Genomic DNA, 14831 nt, shown 5'->3' with positions numbered 1-14831 from the left:
ATCTGGATCTGTTCCCTGCAGCGCAAATGGGAGTTGGCGAAGGCAAGTCCATAGGCCAGTGGTACGGGCCGAACACTGTCGCCCAGGTCCTCAAGTATGTACTGAACTTCCATTGCCGGGCACGGGGCAGCAGGGATGTTCCCTGGGGGTTAAATTCTCCTTGAGTCTTCATGGCTACAGGAAATAAGGGGTCACTAATTATTGACTTCAGGGCCCTCGGAAGGTTGCCCAGAGGTGACTATGCCAAGTGGTCTTGTGAATGGGGATTTATGTTTTCTAATAAAATGAACACCATAGTCCAGATCCTGGCTGGCAGATTGGACCCTTGTTCTTTGTCTGCTGCATGGATCCACCTGTAATGGTGGCTTCAGATGGGGTGGGCAGCTGAAGCTGGTCTGCAGCCATCTGTGCAGGTGCCGGGCCCTTCCACCTCTGCGGGCTTGTTGGAGGCTGCCCTCTGCGGGTCTTGCCACCTGCCTTTCTCACGTTACCCGGAGACTCCCCCTGCAGCCTTGGAGACTCCCTGTAGCCTCGCTCGCCTTCCCATGCACCTCAGCGTCTGAAAGTGCGCTCCGCACCTGCTTCCTCTCACGCCTCACTCGGCCCCATTGCATGCTTCCCTCTGCGGCTTCCCCGCTCCCGCCCCCCAGATTCCTCTGAGATGACCCTCCTGGCAGTTCCAGAAACTTGCCTGTGGTTTCAGCTTCGTGTCCACTCTTCATTCCTCTTGATCCATCTGGGTTCATTTGGTCTGATTCCAGGTGTCCTGGCATCCCAGCATTTTTGGGGAAGCTCTGGCCAGTTCCCCCGGGACCTGCCCCCTCAGGGTCTCCTCCCTACTGGTCCAAGGGCCAGCGTCTCCCCAGCCTGTCTTCAGCCATGGCTCGCTTGAACCCTCTCCTGCATCTGCCTGTTCTGTATCCCACTCGAGGTCCTTAGGCACCCCACGTTCCACGTTCCTGAAATGGCCCTATCTCCTCTCACCCACAGCTTGCTCCTCAGCATGGCAGTCACTGCCTCCACCCAGCTTTTCTGTCAGGTTCCCTGGGGTCCTGCAGAAGTCCATCTCTCCCACATCCCACGTCACCCCCGTCCCATGTCACGAGTCTGCTTCTCCGTTTCCTGGGCCCGCCCTGTTTTTGGCGTGGCACCTGCTCAGTCCCCACTGCGTGCCCTTCAGAGTCCTCTGTCCAGCAGCTCCCCAGGCCCCACCACACCCCTCCACTCACACTTCCTCTTGCTGCTGCCTGGAGTGGCCCCATCGAGTCAGTGCTGTTTCTCTGGAAACACCAGGCCACTCACCATGCTCACTGTTTCTCCTGGTCCCCTGCCCGCTCCCCACCAGCCCCCGCCCCTGTTGCTGGATGATCCTCCCCAACCTGCAGGTGCTACGGCACCCAAGCACACGGACGGCTTCCACAGTTACACCTGCAGGGCTGATTTGTCCCTGGACTCCAGGCTTAGGTCCAGCTGCTTATTCTGCATTTCCACCTGGGTGTCTGTGGTGCATGGTGACCTGACAGCCAGAGCTCGTGCTGGCCCCAGCCTGCTTCTCCCACAGTGGTCCTTCAGGTGTTCAAACCAAAATCTGGGATTGTTCTAGACCCTTCTTTCTTTTTGAGATGGAGTCTCGCTCTGTTGCCAGGCTGGAGTGCAGTAGCATGATCTCAGCTCACTGCAACCTCTGCCTCCTGCGTTCAAGTGATTCTCCTGCTTCAGCCTCCCGAAGTACTGGGATTACAGGCGTGAGCCACCGCACTTGGCCAGGACTCCTCTTTCTTTTTTCTTTTCTTTTCTTTTTTTTTTTTTTGAGACAGAGGATAACTCTGTAGCCCAGGCTGGAGTGCAGTGGCACGATCTTGGGCTCACTGCTACCTCCACCTCCCGGGTCCCGGTTTAGGCAGTTCTCCTGCCTCAGCCTCCCCAGTAGCTGGGATTACAGGCATGTGCCACCACGCCCAGCTAATTTTTTTTATTTTTAGTAGAGACGGGGTTTCACCATGTTGGCCAGGCTGGTCTTGAACTCCTGACCTCATGATCCACCTGCCTCCGCCTCCCAGAGTGCTGGGATTACAGGAGTGAGCCACCGCGCCTGGCCAGAACTCCTCTTTCTTTTTTTTTTTTTTTTCTCTCAAGACAGAGTCTAGCTCTGTAGCCCAGGCTGGAGTGCAGTGGTGCCATCTTGGGCTCACTGCTGCCTCCACCTCCCGGGTCCTGGTTCAAGCAATTCTCCTGCCTTAGCCTCCCCAGTAGCTGGGATTACAGGCATGTGCCACCACGCCCAGCTAGTTTTTTTTATTTTTAGTAGAGACGGGGTTTCACCATGTTAGCCAGACTGGTCTTGAACTCCTGACCTTGTGGTCCACCCGCCTTGTCCTCCCAGAGTGCTGGGATTACAGGCGTGAGTCACCAAACCCGGCCAGTTCCTCTTTCTTTCAATGGGCCCATTCAAAATATGTCCAGACTCTGACCAGTGTTCATCCTTTAACTCCCTGTGCTGGTCCAAGCCCCATCTTTTTCCTTCTTGTTGATCTTCCTTCTCTCTTTGTCATCCTAGAGTCTCTTTAGCAAAGAACAGCAGCTCTACCCCACCTCCCTGGCATAATACCTTGTGCTCCTGGGACACACCAGCCTCAGGGCCTTTGCACGTGTGGTCCCTGGCACTTGAACCCTGTTCCCCCCACACCTGCCTGGGTTGCGCCCCATGTCTGCGCAGGTACCCTTTGGCACCACGGTCTTCCCTGTAGCTACGTTGGTAGCGCCACTCCCCGTTCCTGCGTTACGGTTCTCTGCAGTGCCGGCCACTGGCCCACGTGGCTGCTGCTTCCTTGTTTGCCCTTCGCCAGGTCAGCTTTGCCAATGCCACTGTGTCCCTTGTGTGTGGATGCATCTTCAGCACTGCAGCTGGGCTGGAGGTGGGAGGAGGAAGGTGGTGTGGGGGTGGGGCGGGGAAGCGAGCTGTCCTCCCATCTTCTGCACTGCAGCTGGGCTGGAGATGCGGGGGGGGGAGTCGGGGGGGGGGTCAGACTGTCCTCCCAGTGTCCACTTTGGGCTTGTGCATTGGGAGGGCTCTGTGTGGCCATCCCAGTCCCATGCTCCACCCCACCCAACTCCTCGCCACAGGTCTTGCATTCTGCTCCCAGGAGCACCAGGTCCTTGCTGCCTCGCGGCCTTTTCTGTTGTTTTACCTTTTGTTGAGGTCCTCTGACCCCACCTCCACCGGACCTGAGAGGAGATCAGCGTCCCCTTAGACTTTTGGCTGCAGAATCTACTCTTCCTGCGACCACAGTTCCTCCTCACTGGTGTGCACAGTCGTGCTCCCCACTCAGCTGCAGGTTTCTCTGCAAGGACTCAGGTTCCTTGGCTGTCAGCTCAGCGTGTTTGGTGGAGGGGAGAGTAGAGCAGAGCATGAAGGTGCTGGGAGGCCTGCCTCACAGTTGGCAAAACCCACAGTGTCTCAGAGCTGGGTTCATGTTCTAGTTCTTGCCTCTGTGCCACTGAGACCAGGAAACCAGGCTGCTCAAAAGCCTCTTGCATGTGCTCTCTGTGGAGACTGGGGCAAGGGCAGGCCCCCTGGGCCTCAGGCAGAAGAAGCAGATTTACTCTGGGCTTTCTTCCTGTCTGGCATTGGCTTTGCCCCGGACTTGAGGAACCTTGGCTCTTCTCATCCAGGAAGCCTCTAACGCGAACACTCCTTCCCACAGCTGTCACTGCAAAGATAAGACGTCTTTGAATTGTACAAAAGCTTATGGTCACTCTCCTGCTCTCTGTAGGAAGCTTGCTGTCTTCGACACGTGGAGCTCCTTGGCAGTCCACATAGCAATGGACAACACTGTTGTGATGGAGGAAATCAGTAAGTGGCTTAGGGTTTCTGTGGACAAGAAAGTTGAAATGATGGGCAGCACACACACTTCCTCACCTGAGTCTCCACAGGAGCCTCGGCGACTGTTGTCAGTCGCCCCGTGCCGTGCAGGAGCTCTGTGGGGCCTGCATGCCAAGCCAGATGCACGGTAGCCCCGATGTCCTCTCCCGGTGGTCATACCAAGAGAGGAGCGCCCAGGCTCTCTGGAGGCCGAGACGTGGTATCTCACGTCATGTTTTGTGTCTTGGTTACAAATCATTTGTGAAGGCGTGCTGTACTTAGGCGCCCTCGTGTGGGAATTCTGGTGAAGTTCTTTTGCGTGCCTTGATGTGCCACAAAGAGATGCAGCAACCTCTCCAGCTGTACCATCTCGAAAGGCATGTCGTGAAGGCAGAGCTCTTTTCAGCTTTCTGGAAGAAAGGTCTGCTGCAACCCTGAAGGAATCTAGGCGTGGCAGCGTTTACCTCTAGGAGGAAAATTGTGGCTCAGTTTTAACAAATGGGCTCATTGAGTTCCAAATTCATGTTTCACCTTCCATGATGTAGCGAAGCTGAGAACTCTTAAAAATGCTTCACCACCTTCTTTACTTAGGACCACCTTTTTCCCAAGGAACTTCTCAAAACAGCCCTCAATTCCAATTTTATTGAAGTTCTACAGGTACACTATTGCCTTGAATCCAGTTTTCCTTAAGAAAGAACTCATTTAGGCTGGGCGCGGTGGCTCATGCCTATAATCCCAACACCTTGGGAGGCCGAGGTGGGTGGATCATGAGGTCAGGAGTTCGAGACCAACCTGGCCAACATGGCGAAACCCCGTCTCTACTAAAAATACAAAAACTAGCCGGGCATGGTGGTACGCGCCTCTAGTCCCAGCTACTCAGGAAGCTGAGGCAGAAGAATCGCTTGAACCTGGGAGGTGGAGGTTGCAGTGAGCCTTGATCACGCCTCTGCACTCCAGCCTGGTGACAGAGCGAGACTCCGTCTCAAAAAAAAAAAAAAAAGAGAAACACCTCATTCAGAGTCACAGCCCTAACTGCGCACAGATTCACAGCGGGAGTGGGTCCTACCCTGTGACTGGGTGTGCCAGGTTACCACGCAGGTGTGTGCTGGGTCACAGATGCGCCCCTTCCCTGCCTCTCTGTTCTGTGCAGTGTGCTGCCTGTCACTGCCTGTCTTCACTGAATGTGCAGTGTGCCGCCTGTCACTGCCCGTCTTCACTGAATGTGCAGTGTGCCGCCTGTCCCTGCCCGTCTTCACTGAATGTCCAGTGTGCCACCTGTCACTGCCCGTCTTCACTGAATGTGCAGTGTGCCGCCTGTCCCTGCCCGTCTTCACTGAATGTGCAGTGTGCCGCCTGTCACTGCCCGTCTTCACTGAATGTGCAGTGTGCCGCGTGTCACTGCCCGTCTTGACTGAATGTGCAGTGTGCCGCCTTGTCACTGCCTATCTTTTGGATGCTTGATGGTCCCACCTTTGGCCCGTGGCCACCTCAGTCTGGTGGTGTTTTTTGCTCTGTGGTGGCGTTTTTCTGGGTTAAGCAGATGCTGCAGGTGCCTCTGAGCGTTCCCTGCCTAGCCCTGGAATCAGTCTGGCTCCTCTGAGTGGGGAGTGGTGCTGAGAAACCTCAATCCAGGCGCTGGGCATGCTCAGTGCTTCTGGAGTGTCTTCTCCCATCACTGCACCCTCCGGCTGATGAGTCCTCCGGACTCACGGGTGTATGTAGGTGGGAGGGGTGGGAGCAAGGAAAGAGGTTGCTGAGGAGGCCTGGAGGGAGCGGGTTCCGGCTGTGCTGGCACTAGCCAGGCTGGTGGGCTGCGTGGGTACGGGCTGGCGGGAAGGTACAGGCTGGCGGACTGTGCGGGTACGGGCTGGCAGGCTGGTACAGGCTGGCAGGCTGCGTGGGTACGGGCTGGTGGGCTGCACAGGTACGGGCTGGCGGGCAGGTACAGGCTGGCGGACTGTGCGGGTACGGACGGGCTGGCGGGCAGGTACAGGCTGGCGGACTGTGCGGGTACGGGCTGGCGGGCTGTGCGGGTGTGGGCTGACTGGCTGCACGGGTACGGGCTGGTGGGCTGCAGGCACTTTTATTTCTGTGATTTTCCTCTGAAGTGCACGTGGCTTTTTCTTGTACTGTTTTTTGTATGTGCTTTATTTCACAATAAAATGAATTAAGTATGCATAGAAAATATGTCTTTTTTCTCTTGGTGGCAAGATTATGAAAAAATTTTATTATGCTTTTCTATATTTTCCAAGTTTGAATTTCAGTGTAAGTACCTGGCTTTGTAATGCCCTTTTTCTGTTACATGATCATAATTTGCTTGCTTGCTTGTGGGAGCACTTTCGCGCAGCTGTGCTTGGTTAGTGAAAGCATGTCTCCCTTTCTAGGAAGGTTGTGCAGGACCAGCGTTCCCTGTGCAGGAGCCACTGCGTTTCCTGCAGATTCCGACCGGCACTGCAACGGATTCCCTGCCGGGGCTGAGGTCACCAACAGGCTGTCGCCGTGGAGACCCCTGGTGCTTCTCATTCCCCTGCGCCTGGGACTCACGGACATCAACGAGGCCTACGTGGAGACGCTGAAGGTGGGTCCTGCTGTGCGGCGCTTGCCCTGGGTCCCTGTCCCCTTCTCCTAGTTTTTAGTCACTTTCAGTGCGTCATCGTCATGTGGCCATTTGTGCAGCCAGCTCTTGCGGGAGGGGTAAACGACCACGGTTTACACCATTTCCCAAGGGCTGGGTGGGCGTGAGGCACGTCCATCAGGAGACGTGCTGCTTTACTTCCACAAGTGTCAAGGCGAATGTTGAGAATGAAAGCATGAGGCACTTGTTGTAGGGGGTCCTCGGAACCAGGTGCCAGTCCTTGGCCTGACAGGGAACCTGCCCCTCCCGGGTCTCCACTGTGCCCCAGGCATGCCCGCCCCACTCCCCCACAGCCCTCTTGGCCTAAGCTCCCTTTGGAGGGTGGGTTGGCCTGTGGAGAAGAGACTTGTGGGCTGGGCTTGGGGATGGGCAGGGCTCTGTGAGGAACTCCAGCCACAGGCTCCCCCATGTCATGAAAGTAAAAGGGAGCCAGGCCTGGTGGCTCACGCCTGTAATCCAAGCACTTTGGGAGGCCGAAGCGTGCAGATCACAAGGTCAAGAGTTTGAGACCAGCCTGGCCAACACGGTGAAACCCCGTCTCTACTAAAAACACAAAAATTAGCTGGGCGTGCTGGCGCACAACCTGTAGTCCTAGCTACTCAGGAGGCTGAGGCAGGACAGTCGCTTGAACCCGAGAGGCAGAGCTTGCAGTGACCCAAGATTGTGCCATTGCACTCCATCCTAGGTGACAGAGTGAGACCCCATCTCAAAAAAAAAAAAAGCAGAAGGGAAAACCATCCTTTCTTCAGTTAACTCGAAGTTTAGACCAAGGAGTCACATTTGTATGGAACTGAGATGTGGCTTTCTGTTAAAGTTATTCAGTTGTCTGAACTTGGCCCCTCCCCCCAGCCTTTTGCCCACCCTGTGGTGTCCCTGCTGCCCCCGCACGTGGGCCCCATCTCCATGGCTTCTGCCCTGTCAGGTCAAAGCACTCAGCAGGGCCGCCTCCCCCACCCCTGCTCACATCTCCCGCCAGCCCCCCTCACTCCCAGCCTCCCCAAAGCCCACCTCCGACATGAAGCTTCCCTGAGCCGAGCCTGCAGATTGGGTTTCTTGCGCCTGTAGGATGTCTTGTGGTCTTTCCTGGACAGCAAGTTCTTCGGGACCATGTCCCCTCCTGTCCCCTCTTGTGTCACCCAGTTGGGTCTCAGCAGGCCCTTGGGCCCCCTATGGCAGTGGGTGGGGGACTGTCTGCACCCTCCTGGGACCTGTGCTCAGCTTCCTGCCCCTCCACAGCACTGCTTCATGATGCCCCAGTCCCTGGGCGTCATCGGAGGGAAGCCCAACAGCGCCCACTACTTCATCGGCTATGTTGGTGAGTCCGGGGTTCCCACCGTGTCCCTGTGGGCGTGTGCCCTTTAAGGGCATTCTGTGAGCAGGTCCCACACGCCAGGTGGCTACTTGAGGCCACTGGTGGAAAAGCAGCATGCTCTGAGGGGGGTTCACGTGCAGCCTGGCCGCTGGCGGCCTCCCGTGTACCCCCTTCCCTGATGGTCCCATGCCCTCAGCTCCCTCCCCTCCTCCTGCCCGCTGCTTCTCAGCATGATGTGGGTGCAGTGGGTCTGAAACGCGGCCACCTCTGTCCCTTTCCTCTGCCGGGTCGGCCGCCCATCTGCCTGCCTGCCTCGTCCTCCCAGGTGAGGAGCTCATCTACCTGGACCCCCACACCACGCAGCCGGCTGTGGAGCCCACTGGCAGCTGCTTCATCCCGGACGAGAGCTTCCACTGCCAGCACCCGCCGTGCCGTATGAGCATCGCGGAGCTCGACCCGTCCATTGCTGTGGTACGTGACGGCCACCTGAGCACTTAGGCCCGTGTTCCTAGTCCTCTTGTGCTGAATACTGTTTGGGGATGACGAGGAAAATCTTCAGATTTTTGCATTTTGGTTTTTTTTTCAGCATGTTGGGATGAGTACTGTGTTCATGGGGTTGGGATTCTGAAGGACACAAGAGCCTGAACCGTGTCCTCGCGGCCTCACGTCCCTCCCCCAGGCACCACCTCCTGCGCAGCCTTCATGGCCTTCGAGTGGCCCGGAGAGGGTGTGTCTGGGTGTGAGCATGTGTGGGCACGTGCTGAGTGTGCGTGGATGAGTATGAGCCATGGTGTGTTCCCCTCACACCCACACAGACACACGGGCGGCCCCTCCGCCCACTCCTGCGCCACCTTTTGTTTTCCGGAGGCTCTGACTTGACCTCTCTGGGGGATTTCCTAAGAATGAGCTTCCCTGTTTTTCCATTTTGATGACCTAGTTGTGATTTTTGGTGTGTGATTGATGCAGACCTGCCTGCTCTCAAATACATTTGATGGCGAAAGAGACCAAAGAGAAACCCCTAGAAATCATGGACGACAGTGACATGCTCAGGGGAGCAGTTAACCCGAACCAGGGGCTCTGTTGCAGATGCTCTGCCCTGTTCAGGAGGAAGAAGGCAGATCTGGGCCTGAAATGGCACCGTCTCTGAGCTGTGGCACAGCCCCAGAGTGCACACTATGCTCTGTGTACCTCCTGGGCAGGGTGGCAGGAGTGGGGAACATGGGCTAGAGCTCTGTGGCTCACACTTTTTTTTTTTTTTTGAGATGGAGTCTCGCTGTGTCTCCCAGGCTGGAGTGCAGTGGTGCGATCTCAGCTCCCTGCAAGCTCCGCCTCCCAGGTTCACGCCATTCTCCTGCCTCAGCCTCCCGAGTAGCTGGGACTACAGGCGCCCGCCACCTCGCCTGGCTAATTTTTTGTATTAGTGGCCGGATCTCAGCTCACTGCAAGCTCCGCCTCCCGGGTTTACGCCATTCTCCTGCCTCAGCCTCCCGAGTAGCTGGGACTACAGGCGCCCGCCACCTCGCCCGGCTAGTTTTTTGTATTTTTTTTTAGTAGAGACGGGGTTTCACCGTGTTCGCCAGGATGGTCTCGATCTCCTGACCTTGTGATCCGCCCGTCTCGGCCTCCCAAAGTGCTGGGATTACAGGCTTGAGCCACCGCGCCCGGCCAATTTTTTGTATTTTTAATAGAGATGGGGTTTCACTGTGTTAGCCAGGATGGTCTCGATCTGACCTCGTGGTCTGCCTGCCTCGGCCTCCCAAAGTGCTGGGATTACAGGCGTGAGCCACCGCGCCCGGCCTGGCTCACACTTCTTACCAGAATCTAATCACGAATTCCTCGTCTAACTAGAATTAATTATGTTTGTTACCATAAACGCAGCTTGGTGGCTTACAGTGATTGGCAGTCTCACAGTCAGGTCAGGCTATACAGCCAGCCACCACAGACAGAAGCGGATGCATGAACGTTGAGACCAAAGGGGCCGCCCGGTGGGATAACTGTCCTCACCCGTGAGGAGGAGGAATGTCCCCTGTCCCTGGGGGAGAGTGCTCCCACACAAGCCAGGGCCGCGGAAACGGCGTCTTCGGAGGAAGCGAGTGCCCAGTTTGAACTTCTTCTCCCATTTCGTCTTTGTTTTCCCTGTTTCTTTTTCTTCCTGTGTTAACATCTGCACATCTGGCAGCGTTAATTCCTAGTGACTGTCATTACAGGCGGTAGCTTTAAGGATGTGATTGGGGTGATCCTCGGCAGGTCCCCTGTCTCCTCAGCAGGAGGCTCCCCATGTCACGGTGTCCTTGGGCAGTTCTCAGTGGCCTTTGCCGCCAGTTGCCACCAAGCTTCCAGGGAGATGCTGGGTGAAGGCTGAGACCCAGCGGCCCTGCCTCACAGACGCAGAGAGAAGAGCTCTCCACTTGGCCCTAACTCATAACCTGCCTCATTCCTGGAAGATTCGGTGAGGCCTAACAAATGCACATCACATAACATCTCATGGGTGAATCAAGGCAGAGCAACGTAGTAGAACCTGAGGGGAGCCGGGCACTGGTGCAGCGGGCCGTGCACAGGGCACCCTCAGGGCTCCCTTCCCGGCCCCAGGAGGCAAGACAGGCCGGAGTATCCAGCACTTGCACGCTGGGAGCCTTTGCTGCACCACTGGCAGGGGGAATGGAAGCCCCTGCCTCTTCACTGACTGCAGATGTGGGTGCACTGTTCTGCTCATAGTCATTTCGTTTTAGGGGTTTTTCTGTAAGACTGAAGACGACTTCAATGACTGGTGCCAGCAAGTCAAAAAGGTTTGTAGCCGCCCCACCACCCACAGCCGAGCTGAACCACCCAGGGAGACAGGCAGTGGGGTGTGCAGGGGCCGAAGGCCAGTGTCCAGGTCTCAGGCAGCCTCACGGGGCTGGGGGGAGCTTTGTCCTGCCTGGCACAGCTGTGCAGCTGAACAGGGTGGGGTGTCCTGGATTGCCCACCTGGCAACACGGTTAACAACCCTGGGGACGGATGTTGCGTGTTGACTTTAGAATGGGATTTCCAGTGTCCTCATCCGTCTCCTGTTGAGATGGGGGTGCCGAGCTGCGCTGGCTGAGTGCGTGTGGCCCACTCCCCTCTGCCATCGTGGTCAGACTGTGTTCTGATCGCCACACTGGGTCCTCGTGTAGCCTTTAGTGTGGAAGCTGCCTCTGTTCTCATCAGTGAAGTGGAGTGACAGTCAGGTTTGGCCCCTTTCTCTTGGGTGCAGCAAGCACTGGGGTGAGGCTGCCCCAATGACCATGTCTCACTAACAGCTGTCCCTGCTCGGAGGCGCCCTGCCCATGTTTGAGCTGGTGGAGCAGCAGCCTTCACACCTGGCCTGCCCCGATGTCCTGAACCTGTCCCTAGGTGAGAACTGCGGCTGCAGGGCCAAGTCCAGGTGGGGTCCCTCAGAGGTGGGGTCCCTCGGGGGTGTGGTCTGTGCCCTTGCTTCCCCAGTCCTGGCCCCCTTGGTTGTGACCATTTAGGTGTGTGTGAGCCTCAACTGTGAGCACTTGGCAGTGGTTTGCCTGTGAGACCAGGGGCAGAGTGGAGCGTCCTCTCCTCCAAGCCTGCGCGCAGCAACCCGGGACCCACCTCGCCTTCCCCACCCGCACTGCCTGCCCAGGGCACTGTGGAGCTGGGCGTGCTCCCATGGGGTCCTCAGGGCTCTGGAGCAGACAGAACACACAGGCTCTGTGATGATGCAGTCCTGGGTGGGGGACTCGTCCACTTGGGCACCACTGGCCATGGGTGGCGTAGACCCCTTGGACCATGGCCAACGTGCCGAAGGATCCGGCCTGGGCTCGTGCAGTGAAGCGAGTGTGTGGCCGTGAGCTTGTCCTCCTCATACCTATCTCACCATGAGAAACTCTACAAGGCAGTGACAATGGAACCACTCCTGATGACCACGAGGGTCAGGGTGCAGCGTGGGAGACACAGGACAGAGGCCCCCTCAGGCCTGAGACTATGCCGGCCGCCCCCGTCCTCCTCACCCTGCCCCGCTCCTCTTCCCTGCTCCCTCCCCCCATATTCGCAGGTCTCCACAACCCCAGGCCTTTTCACAGCTGCTTGGGCACAGCTGTCTGTGGGCCCCTCAGGGTGGGGCTGCAGAGCAGGTGCTGCTCGGTCTGCCCCACACCAAGGGCACTTGACTCACACGGAAGTAGCCCACCTGAGATGCCTGATGAGCTATGTCCTGTTCCTTCTAGATTCTTCTGATGTAGAACGACTGGAAAGATTCTTCGACTCAGAAGATGAAGACTTTGAAATCCTGTCCCTTTGAAAATCCTGGGGTCGGGGGTGGCACCTGTGAGAGCCGGGGCTCCTGGTGCCACTGCATTTCATCCATCCCGCCCGCTCGCCTGCCGAGGGCCGTGCCCCGTGCTGCCTCCCCCCAGAGGGCCACCCGCTCTGCTCGTGGACTGAGGCTGCACTGCCCGGGAGGCCTTACTGCTTGGTGTCCGACTGCCCAGCTCAGTGTGCCCATCAGGGCCTGTGCATCTGCACACGGAGCCGTCTGTCAGGAGCTTCCAGAGCGTTCTCTCGACACTGCCAGCCCCGCGTTAGCGCCTGGGCCTCAGTCCCACTTGCTCCCAGGCGCCAGTTCTGTGGTTGGTTTGGAATTAAAGTCCTGTTTGAAGTTGTCAGACACAGACATGAATTTCTGGGGCGCTTCCTGAGTCAGTCTCAGAAGACCTGTGCAGGCTGGCGTGAGAGGAGCAACAGCCACGCTGTGGCCCCACGCCCAAGGACTGGGCTGCTGTCGAGGGGGGCGCGCCCATGGCTGTGTCCTCTGCCCAGCCTGGCTTACCAAGGGCTACCTCAGTGGGAGATGAGGTTGGAGGAACAAAGGCAAAGGTTGCTTTGGGGAGAAGTATTCAGGAAGTGGGTGTGTGGGAAACCTGAAGATGGCGTGCACAGGACACAGTGTGGGCAGAAGGGCGGCTGGCTGTCCTGGGGCTGCTGCTAGAGTGCCTGTCCTCAGAGTGTCCCTTTCCAGGGCTGTGGCATTCTGTGGTGGCTTCCCCAGGTGTGGTGAGGGGTGGGGTGGGGCCTCCACCTGTGACAGGCGGGCTCGAGGGTGGACAGTGTGCCTCTCCCAGGAGCCTTCCCTGTGTCTTTGCCTTGCTGAGAATTGCCCTCCTGTGTCACTGAGGTGTTAGTTTAGGGCCAAAGGTGAAAACCACCCGAGCCTTGTGGTGTGTGATGGGCAGACACCACAGGGTGGCATCACCTGGTGGCATTTCCGGAACCTCAGCCCTGATTACAGAACCCACCACCGCCTGACCCTGTGTAACCTGCTGTCCTGGAGTGCACTCTGCCCTGCTGCCGTGCTGCCTGTCCTGGGGAAGTGGCTTTGCCCCACTAGGGAATGTAAACAGGAGGGCTTGGGGAGCGTGGGCACGGCGAGCATGGGCACCTTTCTCATAAGCACCTACTGTGGCGTTGTCAGGACTCGCTGCTGCTGCTGCTGCTTGTATAGGTGTGGGGACCGGAGATCCCTCAGGACACGCACTGCCCGCTCTGCACTGACTGGCCCACCTGGGTAGCAGAGGACACCGTCCCCAGTCCCCCCCTCCCCCAGACATAGTTTATTTCCTCGTATCCTTTCTCCCTTGGGTGTAGTTGGGGTGGGGAAGGAGGGAAGGCTGGGGCAATTTTCATTCCTTGGGCTCTGCGTCCGAGTCCATGGTGCGCCACTGTGCTGGGATCTGGTGGGGGCCTGCTGTAGTGGGAGTGTGGAACACCTTGACCAAAGGGGAGCTTTTTCTTGTGTGTTTTGAAAAAGGCTTAATGAAGAGAATGTTGTTCATTCTTAGTAGTATAGTTTGCAATTCTTAATGGCAAATAATAAGTTTCAGTAGAAAACAAACCTTGTGTCTATTTTTTCCTGAAGTTATAATTGTGATTTCCAGGAAGAAACCAAGTAAATGTTGCAGCCCATAGCATCACACGTTAAGGGATGTGGCTGCCCGCGTGGTGGGCTGTGGGAGCCTGAGCAGGTACGTCCCCAGCCCTGGCAGGGGGCCTGTCCTGCCTGTAGCCTGGCTGTCTGCGAGCTGTGACATCCACCCTCTCATACAACCCTGGAAGGAAAAAGTGCAAGGAAACTAGGATGTTAGGAAAGTAAAATGGCTCCCATTCTTCAACAGGAGGAAGTTGCAGACAGTGCCCTGAGTTGTAGGGTTTGGCTCAATGTGAATCACAGCAAAGCCTTCCCCAAGCGAGCAGTGACTGTCCTGGCCTGTGGGAGGGCCATGCCTGGGGCACAGCAGGGGGCTTGGTGAGGACATCACTCACTCTGGTCAATGCGTCCCTGTGGGCAGTCCTGGTGTAGGTGCAAAGGGCCCAAAGCCAGACAGGAGGGGGCACTGCTGGGGCCCTGGTGAGCTGGCTGAGGACTTGGCGGCCTCTCAGACGCTCTTACTCGCTTCTTGTGGCTGCTCTAGAAGATGACCACATTCAGTGCCTGGAACAGCACAGCCTCTTCCAGACCCGGAGGAGACGGCCACCTCGTGCTGTGGGCAGGGCTGCTTCTCTAGGGGCGCTAGGGGAGAACATTGCTGTGTCTCTTCTAGCTCCCGGATGCCAGAAACGGCTTGGCTCATGGCGCTTTCCTCCAACCTCACAGCCAGCAACATGGCATCTCTCCAGCTTCTGTTGCTGGCATCTCACTTCCTGACTCACCCCGTGATGGGCCAGGCATGGTGGCGCCAGGCTGTAATCCCAGCACTTTGGGAGGCTAAGGTGGGAGGATCACTTGAGCCCAGGAAAGAGAGGCTGCAGTGAGTCAAGACTGCAGCACTGCACTCCGGCCTGGGCGACAGAGCGAGACCTAGTCTTCAGACAACAAAAAAAGGCCCCTGTGGTGACGCTGGGCCCACCTGGATGGTCCAGAAAGGTCTCCCATCTGAAGGTTCCTCACCCAGGCCCGTCCCACAGCCCCTGGCAATGCTTACCCCAGTGAAATCCTTTTGTTTTGCCTGGATTTGTCTCTTGGCCACAGAAGGGTG

At 57.3% G+C, this 14831-nt stretch overlaps 1 protein-coding gene across 9 annotated transcripts in view; it reads left to right on the top strand.

Annotated features, from left to right (window-relative positions):
* Positions 1–13690, top strand: part of ATG4B (autophagy related 4B cysteine peptidase) — a 32157-nt gene extending 18467 nt beyond the window's left edge. For 7 of the 9 annotated variants that reach the window (XM_030915943.1, XM_030915947.1, XM_030915951.1 and 4 more), the window contains 8 exons: positions 22–94; positions 3774–3853; positions 6247–6440; positions 7734–7812; positions 8135–8280; positions 10539–10595; positions 11091–11184; positions 12027–12455. In XM_030915943.1, coding sequence (XP_030771803.1) covers positions 22–94; positions 3774–3853; positions 6247–6440; positions 7734–7812; positions 8135–8280; positions 10539–10595; positions 11091–11184; positions 12027–12100 — 797 coding nt within the window. In that variant the 3' untranslated portion in view covers positions 12101–12455. Of the gene's footprint in view, positions 1–21; positions 95–3773; positions 3854–6246; positions 6441–7733; positions 7813–8134; positions 8281–10538; positions 10596–11090; positions 11185–12026 lie in introns of all 9 variants that reach the window. The other 2 variants (XM_030915945.1, XM_030915942.1) reach the window with 1 other exon arrangement.
* The last annotated feature ends 1141 nt before the right edge of the window (positions 13691–14831 follow it).

The sequence above is a fragment of the Rhinopithecus roxellana genome, chromosome 14, assembly GCF_007565055.1.
Source record: "Rhinopithecus roxellana isolate Shanxi Qingling chromosome 14, ASM756505v1, whole genome shotgun sequence".
Taxonomy (NCBI): domain Eukaryota; kingdom Metazoa; phylum Chordata; class Mammalia; order Primates; family Cercopithecidae; genus Rhinopithecus; species Rhinopithecus roxellana.
This window is presented reverse-complemented; position numbering and strand designations above follow the sequence as displayed.